The 20378-nt window shown below is 47.3% G+C and overlaps 1 protein-coding gene across 1 annotated transcript in view; it reads right to left on the bottom strand.

The window, feature by feature from the left end:
- Positions 1-2606: 2606 nt before the first annotated feature.
- The window catches only part of LOC126343367 (vasopressin V2 receptor-like), a 710799-nt gene continuing 693027 nt past the window's right edge, over positions 2607-20378 (bottom strand). The window contains exons 9-10 of the mRNA XM_050001932.1: positions 16299-16525; positions 2607-8490 (exon numbers count right to left, since the gene is read on the bottom strand). Of these exons, the coding sequence (XP_049857889.1) occupies positions 8204-8490; positions 16299-16525 (514 nt within the window). The 3' untranslated portion in view covers positions 2607-8203. The remainder of the gene's footprint in view (positions 8491-16298; positions 16526-20378) is intronic.

The following is a 20378-nucleotide window of genomic DNA, read 5'->3' as shown; positions in this document are numbered from 1 at the left end:
AACCATCCACTTATACATCTGGAAACATCCAGGCAGCTTTTCAGCAATCCGGAATAGACGATGTGGTCACACTCTAAAATAAAAAATTCTTTCTTAGCCTTCCTTTCTCGTACTTTGTCTATTTTTGAACTTGGATGCCACAAGTTCACAAGTGCTTCATCTGTTTCGCACTTTTTATTAATTTTGTTGTTGTTGTTGTTGGAACACTAATTCCATTAATTAAATTATTCAAAAATGAAAGTAGTTATTATTGACCATATAATGTACGAAACATTTATTTAACTTCACATATTCCCTCTTCAGTGCTTTATAAATCGCTTCACACGTTTCTGGAATTAGTTTAGTTAATGTGTAATGCGATATTCAAGTGTTGTGTTGTAAACTAGCATAGCTCTCTCCTGTATCAAAACATCACATAGTTACAGTTTGCCTGTCTTCTGCAGGTGTAACATTTTTCAAGAACGTATTCTGTTTTGTAATAAGAGAGGGCACTTTACTGAGCAAATACTGAAATACACTCTCATCCATTCGTAAGCAATTTATATGTAAGACTTGACGTCCTCCACTTGCAGCTGTCGTAGCAAATTTTACTGAATGCATTTGCTATCTCGACGCAATACCTAAGGCTTCATCCAAGTATGTTTCCTGTTTTTTCCTCCACTTATCTTCCAAATACACACACAATGCAATTGTGGTATTAACAACTGCAGCGCATAGTAACAAGTTGTTGTTCGCCATCTTGAAATTTGACGAAAAATATGACGACAGTGTGTAGTACCCCTCTTAAGCGCCACGTCAAAGATCTTTGTCAAAGAAATGTGACTAATATTTGATCGTATTTCTTTGTCAAAGAAATATGATAGTGTAACACCGGCCTTACGACTGGGAGGTGATTGCCGGCGACACTCAGGACCTGTGGCGTGTCTGGCGAGGCTGATCACCCGAATGTCGTACGTGTGTTGTCAAGGGGGGGGGGGGGGGGGGGCACACTGAACTGCGTTTTCAGTCAACAGCCACGACCTCTAGCCACTGCTATCCAGAATACGAGAGAATCAGGGTAGCCTTGGTGGGATCAGAACTCCGCCGCAGATGCTCCGACTGCAAGCAAAACTTCTACATTTGACAGAGCCTAACGGTCCATAGATTAGATGTGTATTGCTCTGGGATGATCGAAAGATTAAATAAATGATTCTTCGTCCTTCATTTCCCTCTATGTTCAGTGCATGATGTATTATGTGACACGCTGCATCTTACCTTTTCAAACTACATCATTAGTGCCTAATATCAATAAACGTCTTTTGCAGACATGTCAGTATAAAGAGGAACAATGTGTCATATTTAATATCGACCAGATATAGACTTAAGCGCCAAAGATACTGATGTAGGAATGCGTATTCAAATACAGAGACATGTAAACAGGCAGAGTACGTCGATGCGGTCAGCAACGGCAATATGAGACAACAAGCGTCTGGCGCAGTTACATCGGTTACTACTGCCACAATGGCAGGTTATCAAGATATAAGTGAGTTTGAATGTGGTGTTACGGTCGGCACACGAGCGACAGGACATAACAATTGCGACGTAGCTATGAAGTTGGGATTTTCCTGTAGGACCAATTCACGAGTGTACCGTGAATATCAGGAATCAAATCTTCGACATCGCTGGTGCCGGAAAAAAATCCTGCAAGAACGGGTCCGACGAAGATTGAAATGAATCGTTCAACGTGACAGAAGGGCAACCCTTGCGCAAATTGCTGCAGGTGTCTATGCCGGGCCATCAGCAAGTGTCAGTGTGCGAACCATTCAACGAAATATCATCGATATGGGCTTTTCGGAGCCGAATGCCCACTCGTGTACCCTTGCACGACACAAAGCTTTACGCCCGTCAACACTGACATTGGATTGTTGCTGACTGGAAACATGCTGCCTGGCCGGACGAGTCTCGTTTCAAATTGTATCGAGCGGATGGAAGTGTACTGATGTGGAGACAACCTCAGAGTCCATGGACCCTTCATGTCAGCAAGGGATTGTACAAGCTGATGGAGGCTCTGCAATGGCGTAGGGCGTGTGCAGTTGGAGTGATATGTGACCCCTGATAAGTCTACATACGACTCTGACAGGTGACACGTACGTACGCATCCTGTCTGATCACCTGCATCTATTCGTGTCCATTGTTCATTCCGATGGACTTGGGTAATTCCAGCAGGACAATGTGACATCCCACACATCAAGAAAGCTACAGAGTGCATCCAGGAACACGTCCGCTGGCCACCAAACTCCCCAGACATGAACATTATTGAGCCTATCTGGGATGCCTCTCAAAGTGATGTTCTCAAGATATCTCCACCCCTAGTACTCTCACGGATTTATGGACAGCCCTGCAAGATTCATGGTGTCAGTTCCCTCCAGAACTACTTCAGACATTAGTGGAGTCCACGCCACGTCGTGTTGCGGCACTTCACCGTGCTCACGGGTGCCTTACATGACATTATGCAGGTGTACCAGAGTCTTTAGCTCTTCAGTGTTAGAGCTATACGTTGATGAAATATAATGCTGAAGTACCAGATCATAGCATATCGCACTGTTAAAAAACACAAGACAGTTTTTAAAATTTGTATTTATTATACAGATACATGTCAAAGTATAAATTTATTCCATAGAATTGATGTCACTTATAAAATATGTGAATTCTCTTAAGAATCTATAAGTGGTAAATATTGTTTTATAAAATAATTTGTGTCTTTCCTTTTAAGTATGTACACACACAGTTTATGAAACAAACGCATTGCCTGCTCATACTGTCAAAGATTTCTAAGTATAATAAAAAGTCAGTCTGTGTCACTATTAACAAAATAACTATAAATTATTACGACATATCACAGCCAGTTCATATTCTAATCAAATAAATTGTTCAAGCCCTTCCCAGAGTTTTCTGTAGAAGAGGCCTCTCACTAACCCTAAACAAGTAGGTGCACCTGTCACGTAAGTACCAAATCCATTAACAAGTTTCAAACACCTAGGACATTCACTCTTACCTAAGACATCACCAACACGATTTAGTATCGACTAGGGTCCACAACATACACTAGGATTACATTTAGAGACGAATTAATGACCTCGCACAAATTATTTACCTCTCTTGTTTTGATGTTGACGGATATAATACCTCGCCAACACATAGGCCGTTTTGTTGTGCGTTTTCTCTCAGAGCACAAGATGAAACATTAATCCCAACATTATTCCATTTTACTCCATTTTCTCGGGCGCTTGACCTTTGTTTTTCGTAGTGTGGCTGCATCAGTCGAATGAATGAACACTCCATGTAATATGGTTAGTGATGTGTGCACGATTTCCTGTTTTAGTGCTGCTGTGTGGCGTGTGTTTTTAGCTCACCACTTAACCTTTGCTTTCAAAATTTTCTTTCCAATAAATAAGTAATAAAAAGGTTTTAATATCGTTTCAAGAAAATTGTGGACCGAAGTAATATTGTAATTTCAGAAGAAAAGAAAATGAAAAAAACAAGATGTTCACTGCTTACACAATAAACTATATAATAAGCTCCAACAGAATATTCTTATTTGCTAATCTACGTCAGTCGTAAACCTCTATCAAGTTTTTAGAGAATACGTCTCCAGACTAAATCCTGTCTTGAGCCAACCACTCAGTTTTAAGAGCCAAATGAGTGATGACAGGTGTGTGTTACCCTTCACCACAAATTTACGTATCTCCCCGTCTGCTTATGCGGCATATTTTGGATAGCAACAGTGGGACATGACATGTAACGACACAGCTTCTTATATCATGAATCATTCCAGAATGCAGAAGTATTCTGTGGATCGCCAAAACTGATCCTTCGAAATAGTTTTCCGGAAATTTCACTTTATCGGTCAACATGCATGTTGAAGTAGATGGTGTAGAGTACGACATTTTCAAAAGTAAATGAAAATTAATATTCTTATGAATAGTGAGGTTGTCCACAAACCCACAGTATTAGATATATTTTTGGAAAGCAACAACTTTGGTGGACAGCCTTGATGTTATGCTTCTGGTTGATTATGGAAAAGGGGGCGGGGCAATTGCATCTTCTTGTGGAAAATTAACGTTTATGGTTAATGCAGGTAGTGTTAATACACTGCATTTTTAATCCTTTAGATACAATTTGTCTACCTCTTAGATCCCAATTTCATTGACTGTCACGTGAATTTAGATGCTCAAGGAATAATATAAGACTAGGGAAGAAATATAATGGGTACAATGCAGCCAATATTGTGCAAATGGAATGATGTGGCTCGTGTATGTTTTCCTTTATGCCAGCATCATGTTAGCAACATGTATGCCAGTGTCTGTTTTTCTTAGGTACTATAACCCCTTCAGCATATACGGGTGTTGTATTGGAACGATACGTGCATCTTTTTTTATATTGCATGTGTACATAGTTTTATCTGATAGATGTTAATGCCCGAACATACACGGCCGGTCAGGTAGACAAATGTCTGTAAAATGAAGACTCCACACCTTCAAAGTGGTTAGCTCGCTCTCTGTATTGTAATCAAGCTGAACATGTATGATACGCTATAGGCAGATGGATTACATCAACTACACCACAAAGATTATCCACCTTGAGAGGATGTTTGTCCAGCAGTGGAACGCATTACTGCAAGCTATTATGGATGGCCTGATCCACAATGATTCCCGGGTAGTCATTCGAGAACATAACATCCCGTACTGACTTCCATGAATTACTGGTGGAGGAACACCATTTATCGCAATTGTCATCCATGGAGGGCATGGACAGTTTTAGAGGATTCGTTGTATCTTTCTCCCTGCTTCACGTGTCATCATTTTCGCAGTGGTTCACGATGTTTCGTGTATCTCGAAGATCTCTTGTGGTCAGAAGTGTATGTTTCCGGAACGACGACTGTGTGTGATTGCAATATTAGCGACGTGGGTGTCAATGGAAAAGTGTCACTTAATGAACTGAAATATTAAGGACCCGACTGTTGTCAATCAAATGACTTTTATGAGACTGAACGCATTTTTCACCTTTCTGAAATTTTTTAATTATTTAATTTGATTTCTTTTTCGCGTAGAGAGAGTCATATAATGCATTAATTAATTCGAAGATGTTCCACATACGGGGTTTGCGATAAAGCTAAGTTGCAAGGGAATTTATTATTAAAATACCCTCAGTTCAGGGCGAAATCCAAACTGGTGAGTTGATTCACAGGTCGAAAGAAGACGAGGAGTTCACCAGTTGGTATAGTACTATATTTACTGAAGAACTGTCTTGTTCAAAGCAACCCTTGGAGTGATGAGTGCTGAAGTATATTTACATTTATAGTAACACTTTTGAAATCAAACGTCCTTATGTCTGCTACTTCTGCAGTTACTGATTAACGATCCTGTTGGGGAAAGTACTGTCCATTGTTACTGACGAGTAGTAACATAAAATTTCGTTTACCGTTCACAAAAAAGAAATGTGACTTCGGGTCACATTTATTTTAGTAAAAATTTTTGTCCGTTCTTTTTTTCAAAACGTATTTCCTCATGTTCCCGAGTGTCTGTTGTCGTGATAATTAACGTCAAGCTTTTGCAAAAATACAGAGGTGAAACATATGACCCCAGACTTTAGAGAGTTTCTTTTTTGGTGGTCCGGTGTAGCCTTGCTATTGCATCATTATTTTTTTTTTGTTTATGGATGTGAGGTCTGCCAGTTATGCACAGAGTCTTAAGCGTATAACAGTCAGGCGGAAGAACCGGATTCGATCCCCGGTATGCCAGGGATTTTACCCTGGCTGCGAGGACTGGAAAGGGGAGCGCTCACTCTCTAAATGCCAATATATATGTATTCCTAACTGAGGAGTAAGGGCTCCAAAGGTTGGTAGTTTACAGAACAGACCTCATGGCCCTGTGTACAGCACACGATGATGCCATTTCCAGAGGATGACACGACAGGTGGCCTGCGTCGCATAGTCTTGAGACTGTGATCTCACAGTACTAGTGTTCTGGTCGAGATACACAGAAGAGCGTTCCCGGCTTTGGTTGCCAGGTCACGACCAGGCAAAATAGTCAGCCTCCTGAGAACAAGTGCTGGACATATGAGTTGTGAAAGTAAAAGTCGCGTGAGTGGTGTGATGACCTTGACTAGCGCAATCATGCCGCCCAGTGGCGCCTTACGCAGTGGATACCTCAATTCCAATCCCAAAGAAAGTACGTGTCGACAGATGTGAAAATTACCGAACTATCAGGTTAATAAGCCATGGCTGCAAAATACTAACACGAATTCTTTACAGACGAATGGAAAAACTAGTAGAAGCCGAGCTCGGGGAAGATCAGGTTGGATTGCATAGAAATGTTGGAACACGTGAAGCAATATGACCCTAGGAGTTATTTTAGAAAATAGCTTAAGGAAAGGCAAACCTACGTTTCTAGAATTTATAGACTCAGAGAAAGATTTTGATAACGTTGACTGAAATACTCTTTCAAATTCTGAAGGTGGCTGGAGTAAAATACAAGGAAAGAAAGGCTATTTACAATTTGTACAGAAACCATATAGCAGTTATAAGAGTCGAGGGGCACGAAAGGGAAGCAGTGGTTGGGAAGGGAGTGAGACAGGTTTGTAGCGTCTCCCTGATGCTATTCAATCTGTATATTGAGCAAGCGGTAAAGGAAACGAAAGAAAAGTTCGCAGTAGGTATTAAAATCCATGGAGAAGAAATAAAAACTTTGAAGTTCGTCGATGACATTGTAATTCTGTCAGAGACAGCAAAGGACTTGGAAGAGCAGTTGAACGGAATGGATAGTGTCTTGAAAGGAGGATATAAGATGAACATCTAAAAAAGCAAAACGAGGATAATGAAATGTAGTAGAATTAAGTCGGGTGCTTCTGAGGGTATTAGATTAGGAAATGAGACACTTAAAGTAGTAAAGGAGTTTTGCTATTTGGGGAGCAAAATAACTGATGATGGTCGAAGTAGAGAGGATATAAAATGTAGACTGGCAATGGCAAGGAAAGCGTTTCTGAAGAAGATAAATTTGTTGACATCGAGTATAGATTTAAGTGTCAGGAAGTCGTTACTGAAAGTATTTGTATGGAGTGTAGCCATGTATGGAAGTGAAACATGGACGATAAATAGTTTGGACAAGAAGAGAATAGAAGCTTTCGAAATGTAGTGCTACAGAAGAATGCTGAAGATGAGATGGGTAGATCACATAAGTAATGAGGAGGTATTGAATAGGATTGGGGAGGAGAGAAGTTTGTGGCAGAACTTGACTAGAAGAAGGGATCGGTTGATAGGACATGTTTTGAGGCATCAAAGGATTTAGTACTGGAGGGCAGCGTGGAGGGTAAAAGTCGTAGAGGGAGACCAAGAGATGAATACACTAAGCAGATTCAGAAAGGTGTAGGTTGCAGTAGGTACTGGGAAATGAAGAGGCTTGAACGGGATAGAGTAACATGGAGAGCTGCATGAAACCCGTCTCAGGACTGAAGACCACAACAACAAACAACACCTCAGACGTTGGTCGGAAGGCCATTGTCTTCTGAGAGTGCAGCAACTGAGAAGTGTAGTTCTAGTTTTTCAGCCATTGATTTGATTGGTGTATCGTCTCCCGAGTTAGACCATGGACCTAAATCGCTTCGCCAGCAACAAAGAGAGTATAAAAGTTGTTGGATGCTTTTCAGAACCAGACAGACATTGCTGAAAATCCGTTTTCACATTTGCTCATGGTGAGCATTGAAAAACTGCCACACCTGCCACGCAAAATAGTTTCTCACATTTGATTTCTCACGTAAAATGTCTCACTCTTTCTTTCGATATGCTCGTGGCGATCTTTCAGACAAATTTAGTAGGTGATCGTCCAGTAGCACAGAGTTCATTTTCGTCCACTGTTGTTAGACGCTGCGTTTTAGACAGTGTTCTGGATCAACAGCTGGCGCACTGAAGTCGCTACCTCGAGAAGGAGCGCGTTAGCGCGTTCCGAGATCCGACAACGCGTTCCTCTCTCAGCGAGAGCCTCTCACTCCGCAGCCGCAGCCCGCCGGCGGCCCGCGGGTCCCTGCAGCGGCCACAGACGGCGGCGGCGCCGGCGGTCCACGGCGACGCGGGGCACCACCTGGGCCGGTGTCCTCCGGCCGCCGCCGCCTCCGCCAGCGGCCGACGCAGGCGAGCGTCTTCCCGGCGGCGCCGCGTGGCCGGGCGGCGTCACAGGCAGCAGTTGGAGGCGGCGCGGCGCGGGCCCGGGTCGCGGCCGGCCGCAGAGGCGTCGGCGAGCAGCGCGGTGCGCCAGCTGCGCCGCTGCGGGCCCGCCGCCTGCGGCTGGTGGTGCGCCTGCATCGAGGTGGCGCTGTACTCCGGAGACTCGAGCGTCGTGTCGCACGCCAGCCAGCACCGCATCAGCCGCCGCAGCTGCGTGTCGAACGCCAGGAAGATGAACGGGTTCGCCGCGCTGTTCAGGCTCGACAGCAGCGTCAGGATCGTGAATGCGGGCCCTGCCGAGACGACAGGCGCAGTCAGCGCTACACTCGTGAGCAGTGTATCGACTCGTGCTATACCTTGTGTTTAGATTGCATTGGGTTTCCTTTTCTTCCCCTTGTAATGGTACTTGAATTACGCAACCATTACGGCACCTCACCTGAACCTCTCGATACCAGCAATATTCTATTGTGTTTCTGTAAAGTAGTTGACATATTTCTGAGACAACATTCAGATTTGATTTAATTAATGTAGAGGTACTTTGATACATTGATATGTTTATATTGCAATGATATATTCTTATGTGTATTCTTTCTTTTGTCACTATGATCATTGACGTACTAGTAAATCTTAAGTTAGTTAGAGAATCGGACCTTGAGAAAGTCAAGTCTTGGACGTCGTGTTGAAAAGACATATATTGTAGTCAGCTTATAAAATGTGAACTTTAACAGTGAGGAAGATGTTTTCAAGTATATTTTGTATTGTGAAGTGATGTTTTGTGAGTTACGTGATATTGCAACGAAAGCAATAAAAAGGAAGTGCAACTTAAAGTCGGAGTGCTGATTACTTTTATTTACATCACCATTGTGCTGTCTTTCTAAGGTTTAGTCTTCAAGAATGGTTTGTGAAACACATCAATAAAACTTTTGAATGTAGCAGAATAAAACGTAGGCCGATTTGCATCCGAGCTTGGGATCATTACCACCTAGATTTTAGACGATTGAGTCATGATTTTACAACGAGACCAACGTGGGAACACGAAAAGATGAGTGCCTAGATTATTCATTATTACATGAAATGACTTTATTAACTGTGCCCTAATGACACCTGCCACATAATAATTTTGTTGTTGCCCGATAATGCAGTATTTAGCAGCGTAAGCAACACCACAATCATTATTAAATTTTGGCATTTATTGTGGTAGGTTTGTTAGACCCTGAGATGTTTGTTCATATGTTGTCTGTCATTAAGTGGCTGCTTGGTTGTCCTTTCCCTCTGCTATCGATATCTGCGTTTGCTTCCAGGAAACTGCTATGGAGGAAGTGAGGCCTTTGAACTATTGTAACCTTGTCTGGTGGCTCGGAAGTAGGGAGGTTGTCTGCTGAGGGAGTCTGGTGGAGACGGGAGGGCAATGTGGCTCGCCTGCTCGGACTGGGCGTGGTCGGTTGTACCGGTTGTAACCCCGTGTGGTGGCGTGCAATTAAGGAGATTGTGCGCTGAGGGAGTCTGGTGGAGACGGGAGGGCAGTGTGGCACGTCGGCTCGGACCGTGCGTGGTCGGTTGTACCTGTTGTAACCTCGTGTGGTGGCGTGCAAGTAGGGAGGTTGTCTGCTGAGGAAGTCTGGTGGAGACGGGAGGGCAGTGTGGCTCGCCGGCTCGGACCGTGCGTGGTCGGTTGTACCGGTTGTAACCTCGTGTGGTGGCGTGCAAGTAGGGAGGTTGTGCGCTCAGGGAGTCTGGTGGAGATGGGAGGGCAGTGTGGCACGTCGGCTCGGACCGGCCGTGGTCGGTTGTACCGGTTGTAACCTCGTGTGGTGGCGTGCAAGTAGGGAGGTTGTGCGCTTAGGGAGTCTGGTGGAGATGGGAGGGCAGTGTGGCACGTCAGCTCGGACCGGGCGTGGTCGGTTGTACCGGTTGTAACCTCGTGTGGTGGCGTGCAAGTAGGGAGGTTGTGTGCTCAGGGAGTCTGGTGGAGACGGGAGGGCAGTGTGGCTCGCCGGCTCGGACCGGCCGTGGTCGGTTGTACCGGTTGTAACCTCGTGTGGTGGCGTGCAGGTAGGGAGGTTGTGCGCTCAGGGAGTCTGGTGGAGATGGGAGGGCAGTGTGGCACGTCGGCTCGGACCGGGCGTGGTCAGTTGTACCGGTTGTAACCTCGTGTGGTGGCGTGCAAGTAGGGAGGTTGTGCGCTCAGGGAGTCTGGTGGAGACGGGAGGGCAGTGTGGCTCGCCGGCTCGGACCGGCCGTGGTCGGTTGTACCGGTTGTAACCTCGTGTGGTGGCGTGCAGGTAGGGAGGTTGTGTGCTCAGGGAGTCTGGTGGAGACGGGAGGGCAGTGTGGCACGTCGGCTCGGACCGGCCGTGGTCGGTTGTACCGGTTGTAACCTCGTGTGGTGGCGTGCAAGTAGGGAGGTTGTGCGCTCAGGGAGTCTGGTGGAGATGGGAGGGCAGTGTGGCACGTCGGCTCGGACCGGGCGTGGTCGGTTGTACCGGTTGTAACCTCGTGTGGTGGCGTGCAAGTAGGGAGGTTGTGCGCTCAGGGAGTCTGGTGGAGACGGGAGGGCAGTGTGGCTCGCCGGCTCGGACCGGCCGTGGTCGGTTGTACCGGTTGTAACCTCGTGTGGTGGCGTGCAAGTAGGGAGGTTGTGCGCTCAGGGAGACTGGTGGAGATGGGAGGGCAGTGTGGCACGTCGGCTCGGACCGGCCGTGGTCGGTTGTACCGGTTGTAACCTCGTGTGGTGGCGTGCAAGTAGGGAGGTTGTGCGCTCAGGGAGTCTGGTGGAGATGGGAGGGCAGTGTGGCACGTCGGCTCGGACCGGGCGTGGTCGGTTGTACCGGTTGTAACTTCGTGTGGTGGCGTGCAAGTAGGGAGGTTGTGTGCTCAGGGAGTCTGGTGGAGACGGGAGGGCAGTGTGGCTCGCCGGCTCGGACCGGCCGTGGTCGGTTGTACCGGTTGTAACCTCGTGTGGTGGCGTGCAGGTAGGGAGGTTGTGCGCTCAGGGAGTCTGGTGGAGATGGGAGGGCAGTGTGGCACGTCGGCTCGGACCGGGCGTGGTCAGTTGTACCGGTTGTAACCTCGTGTGGTGGCGTGCAAGTAGGGAGGTTGTGCGCTCAGGGAGTCTGGTGGAGACGGGAGGGCAGTGTGGCTCGCCGGCTCGGACCGGCCGTGGTCGGTTGTACCGGTTGTAACCTCGTGTGGTGGCGTGCAGGTAGGGAGGTTGTGTGCTCAGGGAGTCTGGTGGAGACGGGAGGGCAGTGTGGCACGTCGGCTCGGACCGGCCGTGGTCGGTTGTACCGGTTGTAACCTCGTGTGGTGGCGTGCAAGTAGGGAGGTTGTGCGCTCAGGGAGTCTGGTGGAGATGGGAGGGCAGTGTGGCACGTCGGCTCGGACCGGGCGTGGTCGGTTGTACCGGTTGTAACCTCGTGTGGTGGCGTGCAAGTAGGGAGGTTGTGCACTCAGGGATTCTGGTGGAGACGGGAGGGCAGTGTGGCTCGCCGGCTCGGACCGGCCGTGGTCGGTTGTACCGGTTGTAACCTCGTGTGGTGGCGTGCAAGTAGGGAGGTTGTGCGCTCAGGGAGACTGGTGGAGATGGGAGGGCAGTGTGGCACGTCGGCTCGGACCGGGCGTGGTCGGTTGTACCGGTTGTAACCTCGTGTGGTGGCGTGCAAGTAGGGAGGTTGTGCGCTCAGGGAGTCTGGTGGAGATGGGAGGGCAGTGTGGCACGTCGGCTCGGACCGGGCGTGGTCGGTTGTACCGGTTGTAACTTCGTGTGGTGGCGTGCAAGTAGGGAGGTTGTGCGCTCAGGGAGTCTGGTGGAGACGGGAGGGCAGTGTGGCACGTCGGCTCGGACCGTGCGTGGTCGGTTGTACCGGTTGTAACCTCGTGTGGTGGCATGCAAGTAGGGAGGTTGTGCGCTCAGGGAGTCTGGTGGAGATGGGAGGGCAGTGTGGCACGTCGGCTCGGACCGGGCGTGGTCGGTTGTACCGGTTGTAACCTCGTGTGGTGGCGTGCAAGTAGGGAGGTTGTGCGCTCAGGGAGTCTGGTGGAGACGGGAGGGCAGTGTGGCTCGCCGGCTCGGACTGGCCGTGGTCGGTTGTACCGGTTGTAACCTCGTGTGGTGGCGTGCAAGTAGGGAGGTTGTGCGCTCAGGGAGTCTGGTGGAGATGGGAGGGCAGTGTGGCACGTCGGCTCGGACCGGGCGTGGTCGGTTGTACTGTGTCGCTAGGTGATGTATGTCAGTTGTGTGTAATGAGCGGGTGGAGTTGACGGAAGAGCTCCCCGCGGCTTGGTTGTATACCGAATCGCCTCACGAGTTCATTTCACCTTGGTGGGACATTAACAAGCTTCTGGAAGTGCTCCGTTTCAACACTGGAGTTTAAAAAGAAGACACGTAACATGAAGGAGCGCTGACTAACCGTCAACGTTGCAGAGAGGACGTGAACTCCGGTGACAGAGCGTGTTGTCGCGTGACCGTGGCGTGTTGGGGTACACTTGCGACGCGTACGCGGTAGGTTTAATCGTTAAGTTATAAGTTTGCGTAACCTGTGTCTCTTCTGCTTTGTGGCCTCCGGCGATCGGGTTTCGTGTACCCGGCACCGGTGTAATTGAAGACAGTGATCTTTCCTCCTCCTCTCGTTACTGCCCGATGGGAGGTGTAGTTTTGGCAGTTTAATTGTTTCGTTATTCTGTCGTGTGTTTGAGTAAATTCATGCTCCATGTTGGTTGATCATGTGGTCGCTCATTCAGGACTGTGTGGTGTAATGTTTCCTTGCACGAGGTTAGCTCTAATTCTGTCAGCAAGTTAAGCCATCTTTTTACAAATTTTCGCTGGCCAAGAGTCGGTGCAGTGACCAGCCTGAGAGTGGCAATTGTGTTGACGGGCGCATTTAAATTGGTCAGTATTCTGCCTAGCCTGAGCATCCCCGAGTGGGTGATTTGTGGCCGCCTTACACGGGTCCGTCACATCTGTTATGTTCTAATGATATTCCAGAACACTTTTGTTTAAAAACGTTTTTAAAGTCCTCCATTCCTTTCTTGCCATTAATCGCGTGTTTGCTGAGACCTTTGAGTTTTTTTAATAGCGGTGTTGGTAGCTTCACTACTTCACCGTACTTTGTTAACAAAGATCTGTATTTACTTTAGTAGCCTGTTTACTAATGTTCTTTAAATTTTTTTGAACTGTTGTATTGCTATGAACTACTTGATTGCCGTTAGCGGCGTGTTTTGAAAGGCTGTTATTGCCGTACTGCTAGCTTCTGTGTGTGTGTGTGTGTGTGTGTGTGTGTGTGTGTGTGTGTTTTAAGAAATTTTTAAATTTTGGTGTTGCTATAGATTACTTGATTGCCGTTAGTGGCGTGTTTTGAAAGGTTGTTGATTACCGTACTGGTACCTATATCTTTTTAATGATTATTAAAAAAAATTGCTGTATTGCTATAAATGATTGCCGTTAGCGGCGTGTTTAAAAGGTTGTTTATTGCCGTACTGTTAGTTTCTGTAGGATATGAATAAAATATTTGTGTGTGAAAATCTCAACTCGACAGTACACTATTAGAAATTTGGCCCCGTTTCCCAACTTGTGGTGTGGAATGTGGTAACCGTAACCACTGTGTGTGTGTGTGTGTGTGTGTGTGTGTGTGTGTGTGTGTGTGTCTGTCTGTCTGTCTGTCAGCTCAACTCATATCCCTGCAATTCGTGAATGTTTTGAGTAGTCGGTGCTCTGTAGCTCGCGCGAAGCTGAGAAATTTCGTGTTTGATGAGTAGAGTGCCGAGATCAACTGCCTAGTTGGGTAGTTTGGGGAAGGCGACAGACAGTGAGGTCATCGGTCTCATCGGATTAGGGAAGGACGGGGAAGGAAGTCAGCCGTGCCTTTTGAAATGAACCATCCCGACATTTACCTGGAGCGATTTAGGTAAATCAAGGAAAACCAAAATCAGGATGGCCGGACGTGGGATTGAACCGTCGTCCTCCCGAAAGCGAGTCCAGTGTCTAACCACTGCGCCACCACACTCGATAACTGCGTAGAATTTATTTTAAATTTATTATGTCAGACTTGTTCAGGACACATGCCCATCTTCAGTAGCAGAATAGAGGTATTGTTGACTTCTTAGAAGTCCGTAAAACTTCAGTACATGCATCGTTTAAAACAACAAACAGGAGTTCAAAACCTGTCTCCAAAGTAACAAAGCATGACTATACATAGAATTTATTTTTACCACTACATGCCGAATCAAAACACCTTCATTTGTCTAAAGTTCCAGTTGTTATTTTATTTGAGCTACAATATATGATCAAAAGTATCCGGACACTCCCAAAAACATACGTTTTTCCTATTAAGTCCATTGTGCTGCTACCTACTGCCAGGTACTCCATATCAGCGACCTCAGTAGTCAATAGACATCGTGAGAGAGTAGAATGGGACGCTCTGCGGAACTCGAGGACTTCGAACGTGGTCAGGTGATTGGGTGTCACTTGTGTCATACGCCTGTAAGAGAGATTACCACACTCCTAACATCCCTAGGTCCACTGTTTCCGATGTGGTAGTGCAGTGGAAACGCGAGGGACACGTACAACACAAAAGCGTACAGGCCGACCTCGTCTGTTGACTGACAAGAGACCGCCGACAGATGAAGACGGTCGTAGTGTCTAATAGGCATACATCCATCCAGAACATCATACAGGAATCCCAAACTGCATCAGGATGCACTGCAACTACTTTGACAGTTGGCGGGAGGTGAGAAAACATGGATTTCATGGTCGAGCGGCTGCCCATAAGGCACATATGACGCCGGTAAATGCCAAACGACGCCTCAGTTGGTGCAAGTAGCAACTTTAGACGACTGAAAAGTAGAAAAACGTTGTGTGGAGTGACGAATAACAGTACACAATGTGGGGATCGGATGACAGCGTATGGGTATGGCGACTTCCCGGTAAACGTCATCTGCCAGCGTATATAGTGCCAACAGTAAAATTCGGAGTCGGTGGTGTTATGATGTGGTCGTGTTTTTCATGAAGGGGGCTCGCACCCTTTGTTATTTTGGGTGGCACTATCATACCACAGGCCTACATTGATGTTTAAAGCACCTTCTTGCTTCTCACTGTTGAAGAGAAATTCGGGGATGACGATTGCATCTTTCAACACAATCGAGGACCTGTTCATAATGCATGGCCTGTGTTGGAGCGGTTACACGACGCCGGCCGCGGTGGTCTCGCGGTTCTAGGCGCGCAGTCCGGAACCGTGCGACTGCTACGGTCGCAGGTTCGAATCTTGCTTCGGGCATGGATGTGTGTGATGTTCTTAGGTTAGTTAGGTTTAAGTAGTTCTATGTTCTAGGGGACTGATGACCACAGCAATTGAGTTCCATAGTGCTCAGAGCCATATGAACCATTTTTTGGTTACACGACGGTAACATCCCTTTAATGGACTGACCTGCACAGAATCCTGACCTGAATCCTACAGAACACCTTTGGCATGTTTTGGACCGCTGACTTCGTGCCAGGCCTCACCGACCGACAACGTCACCTCTCCTCAGTGCAGCACTCCGTGAAGAATGGGCTGCCATTTCGCAAGAAACCTCCAGCGCCTGATTGAAACTATGCCTGCGAGAGCGGAAGCTATCATCAAGGCTATGGGTTGGCCAACACCATTACAGATGGAAGGCGCCACCTACTTGTAAGTCATTTTCAGCCACGTGTCCTGATACTTTTGATCACATACTGTACCTGTCTCAGCGCTACGTGTTTTTCAGGCCCCCTGATCGACGTGTAGGAAGAATCCCACCTAGCTTTCAGAGTAGGGGCCAGCATGTATTGACTGTTAGCTGTAGATTTCTTCTTTCTGGTGTATGGCAGAGGGTACTTTGTCTTCCGGTGCCACTTCGCCCTTCTCCTAGAACAGTGAGGATCAGCAAGTGATGATCGAAAGGATTTATGTGTTGAGAAGAAATCTGCAGATACCAGTCACTGAATGTCGGCCCCTATTTTGAAAGGACCAAGAGTGAGATTCTTCCTACACGTCGGTCGCAGGGCCTAAAGAATATATAATGTAACGCCAAGACTGTGTATACAGTGACAATAATGTTGACCCCATATGGCATGTTGGACTCTCACCAGTGAGGAAGGGCGAGTTGGCGTGCCAGGAGGCGAGCAGCTGCGCGCCGCAGAAGGGTGCGGAGCAGGCGGCGTACAGGGAGACGACGGCGACGCTCTGGCGCACCGAGTTGACCTTGGCGCGCGAGATGCGCGGGTGGCCCGCGTGCCGCCACAGCGAGCGGCAGATGCGCGCGTACGTCACCACCAGCACGGCCAGCGGCGCCAGGAACGACGACACGCTGTACCTGCACACACCACACACACTCTTGACAGCCAGTCTCGTAGAGATGGTCAAGGCCAGCTGCTGGTGGCAGTTGTCCAAGTAACGCACCCTCTTGTCGTCGACTTACCAGATACACTTCTGGCCATCACAACTGCAAATCCAGAAATGTGGTATACATTAAATGTCGGTGTATACGTTTGAAAAGTCCGTGCAAAGTCTGACAGATGGCACCACCGTCGCGTATCGAGGTCATGTTTAGTTAGTAGCATCTTTGAAAAGAACGCACACCAAGTTTCAGCCAAATTGGTCTATTTCTTTGTGTTTGGCATTCGCGTGAAACAAGGAAGTCGTGTGAGTGCCAAGAAATGGACGAAAAAGAATTTCGTGTGGTGATTAAACATCATTTTATAAAAGGCAAAACGACTCAGGAGGCTAAAGAGAAATTGGTTCTAATGGATCCGAGCACTATGGGACTTAACATTTGAGGTCATCAGTCGCCTAGACCTTAGAACTACTTAAACCTAACTAACCTAAGGACACCACACACATCCATGCCCGAGGCAGGATTCGAACTTGCGACCGTAGCCGTCGCGCGGTTCCAGACTGTAGCGCCTAGAACCACTCGGCCACTCCGGCCGGGGCTAAAGACAAGATTTATAAAAATTAGAACAGTTTATAAGTGCTTTCAAAATGTTCGGAGTGGCCATATGGGCACAAGTGATGCTGAATGTTCTGGACGCCCCGTGGAGGTTACGACTCCATAAATCATTGATAAAATCCATGATATGAAATTGGAAGACAGAAGAGTTAAGGTTCGTGATATTGCTAGCGCTGTGGGCATCTCGAATGAACGGGTACATAATATTTTGCATAAAGATATGGACGTAAGAAAGCTATTGGCAAGACGGGTTCCGTGATTGCTCACGCTTGACCAAAAACGGAATCGTGTGAAGTGTTGCAAGGATGGTTTGCAGCTGTTCAGGGAGAATCTGCAGGACTTTAAGCGTCGTTTCCTCACTGTGGATGACACATGGATACATTACTATTCTCCTGAGACCAAAGAACATTCTAAACAATGGGTTACCAAGGGAGAATCTGCACCAAAACTGGCGAAGACCATTCCTTCGGCCGGAAAGGTTATGGCGACTGTCTTTTGGAATTCGCAAGGGATAATCCTAATCGACTATCTGGAAAAGAGTAAAACTATTACAGGTGCATCGTTATTGGAACGTTTGAAAACCGAGCGGCAAGAAAAACGCCGGTGATTGTGCTGAAAAAAATGTCCTTTTCCATCACAGCAATGCACCAGCACGCACCTCAGCAGTTGTGGTCGCAAAATTAATGGAAATACGATTTCAAATCGTTTCACATCCCCCCTATTTTCCTCACTTGGCTCCCTCAGACTACTGTTTGTTCCCCAATTTGAAGAAATGGCTGGCGGGACAAAGATTAAATCAAACGAGGAGGTGTTTGCAGCAACTAATAGCTATTTTGCAGACTTGGACGATTCCTATTATTCGGAAGGGATCAACAAATTAGAACAGCGTTGGACGAAGAGTATAAGCCTAAAAGGAGACTATGTTGAAAAATAAAAAAAAAGGTTTATTCCAAAGACGTAAGTAGTTTTTATTTTTGCACGGACCTTTCAAACGCCCCTCGTACTCTGCTCTTTGATATGAAGATGATTAGCATTACACTGCAACCACAAAAAGTTGTTATGAATAATACCACCTACATTTTCTATATACGGCAAGACCACACAGCAGAGGTTGCAGAGAGAGAGAGAGAGAGAGAGAGAGAGAGAGAGAGAGGCGTAGCAATCGCCCACTGACAACAACGAGCACTCGAGTGGTACCAACTCGTCTTTGCAGACGAGCCCCAGTTCATTGTACAGCAAGATAACGATACTGGGTGCCATTGGGGTACACGGCACGATCGTTGTAGTCCGTGTAGCCGTTAATTTGTTCAGCGTCATTGTACACTGAGGTGACAAAAGTCATTAGATATCTCCCAGTATCGTGTCGGACCGCCTTTTGGGCGGTGTAGTGCAGTAACTCGATGTGGCATGGACTCGGCAAGTTATTGGAAGTACCCTGCAGAAATATTGAGCCATGCTGCCTCTGAAGCTGTCCACCATGCACGATTTCGTGCACGAAACTACCTCAAGATACTGTCCTACAAATGATAGATGGGATTCATGCTGGCCGACCTGGGTGGCCAAATTATTCTCTCGAGTTGTCCAAAATGTTCTTCAAACCAATCGCGAACAATTGTAAACCTGTGACAAGGCGCATTGTCATCCATAACATGAAGTCCTGAATGGCTGGAAATGGTGTCATATAGCCGAACATTACCATTTCCAGTCTAAATCGCTTTGGTTGGATCATAGTCTATTCCATGTTTACAAAACCGAAAGCACTATCTATGGAGCCACCAGCAGCTTGCAAAGTGCCCAGTTGACAACTTAGGTCCATGGCTTCGTGGGATCTGCGCCAGACTCGATCGCTACCATTAGCTTTTACGAACTGAAGTCGTGACTCTTCTCACCAGCCAACTGTTTTCCAGTCGTCTAGAGTCCAACCGGTAAATTCACGAGCACAGGAGAAACGCTGCAGGCCATGTCGTGCTGTTAGCAAGAGGCACATGCGACGGTCGGCTGTCATAGCCCAGTAACGTCAAGTTCCACCACACTATTCTAACGTCGTATGTTCCATATTGTCGCTGGTCTTTCTCATTGAGCGAAGGCCATCAGACACTGCGTTGTCCATGGTAAGAGGGAGTGCCTGAAATTTGTTATTCTCGGTGCACTCTTGACACTGTGGTTCTCAGAATATTGATTTTCTTAGCACTTCCGAAACAGAACGTCTCATGCATCTAGCTGCAACTACCATTCCAAGTTCAAAGCTTGTTTAATTCCCATTGTGCGGCCATAATCACGTCGGAAATCTTTTCACATGAATCAACTGAGTACAAAGAGACCTCCACCAATGCTAAGCCATGGTCGGCTCGCGCTGATGCCGTTTCCTTTTTCGGCTTTTTGTCACCATCGAATGGCGTCTTATTGCTCCCTCGGTTACTACCTGAATGAGTTGCTCACTTGCCTCCATCAGTGGCAGCAGCAGCGTTTATCGATACTAGTACCTTCTTTGGTGTGGCCGCTATATTTCCGTGTCGCGGTGTGTGTGAGGCAGCTGGTCGGTTGCGACGGAGCAGCGACGAAGTCTCCGCGGCGTGAAGTCAGGCCGGGGCTGCTGGCAGTCGGAGTTGTGTGGCACTAGCTGTGAGAGCTGCAATGTTCGTCGCCCACCGAACCTGCATACTGGAGTTGATTAATCAGTGAACCTATTGTGAAACCTCAACTGCTGTGACATCTCTTCGTTGATTGCTGTTTGTTGCTTCCTAGGCTGCGACGTGTTGGTGTGCTGGAGTCAGCAAAATTTCGCAGCTGTCTTCCTGTATGGTGTTTAACTTTTGAAATGATTATAACTTATTAGTGAAGTCCACCAGCGGTATCTTCTGCCTTGTGGCCATTAACATTCCAGTTACCTGCCCTGGTCGTTAGTGTAGTTTCCGGCAGTGTGTTTGCCTCGCCATGTTGATGCTGCCCAGCATGGCTTGTAATTCGACAGCTTGATGTTGTTCTCCCTTTTTCTTTGATTGGTTGTTGTGCCTTGACTGTGTTTAGACGCCAATTATTAAGACATACTATTGCTGCGATCCTCGTCCTCGCTGATATTTTTCGTTATCGTCCCGTTGGTCGGTTGGAAGGGAATTGATTGGGTTGATGGTATTGTCCGCAGCTCGTGGTGGTGCGGTAGCGTTCTCGCTTCCCACGCCCGGGTTCCCGGGTTCGATTCCCGGCGGGGACAGGGATT

This window comes from Schistocerca gregaria, chromosome 1, assembly GCF_023897955.1.
Source record: "Schistocerca gregaria isolate iqSchGreg1 chromosome 1, iqSchGreg1.2, whole genome shotgun sequence".
NCBI classification, from domain to species: domain Eukaryota; kingdom Metazoa; phylum Arthropoda; class Insecta; order Orthoptera; family Acrididae; genus Schistocerca; species Schistocerca gregaria.
The sequence above is the reverse complement of the archived record's forward strand: the minus strand, read 5'-3'. Positions and strand labels throughout refer to the sequence as shown.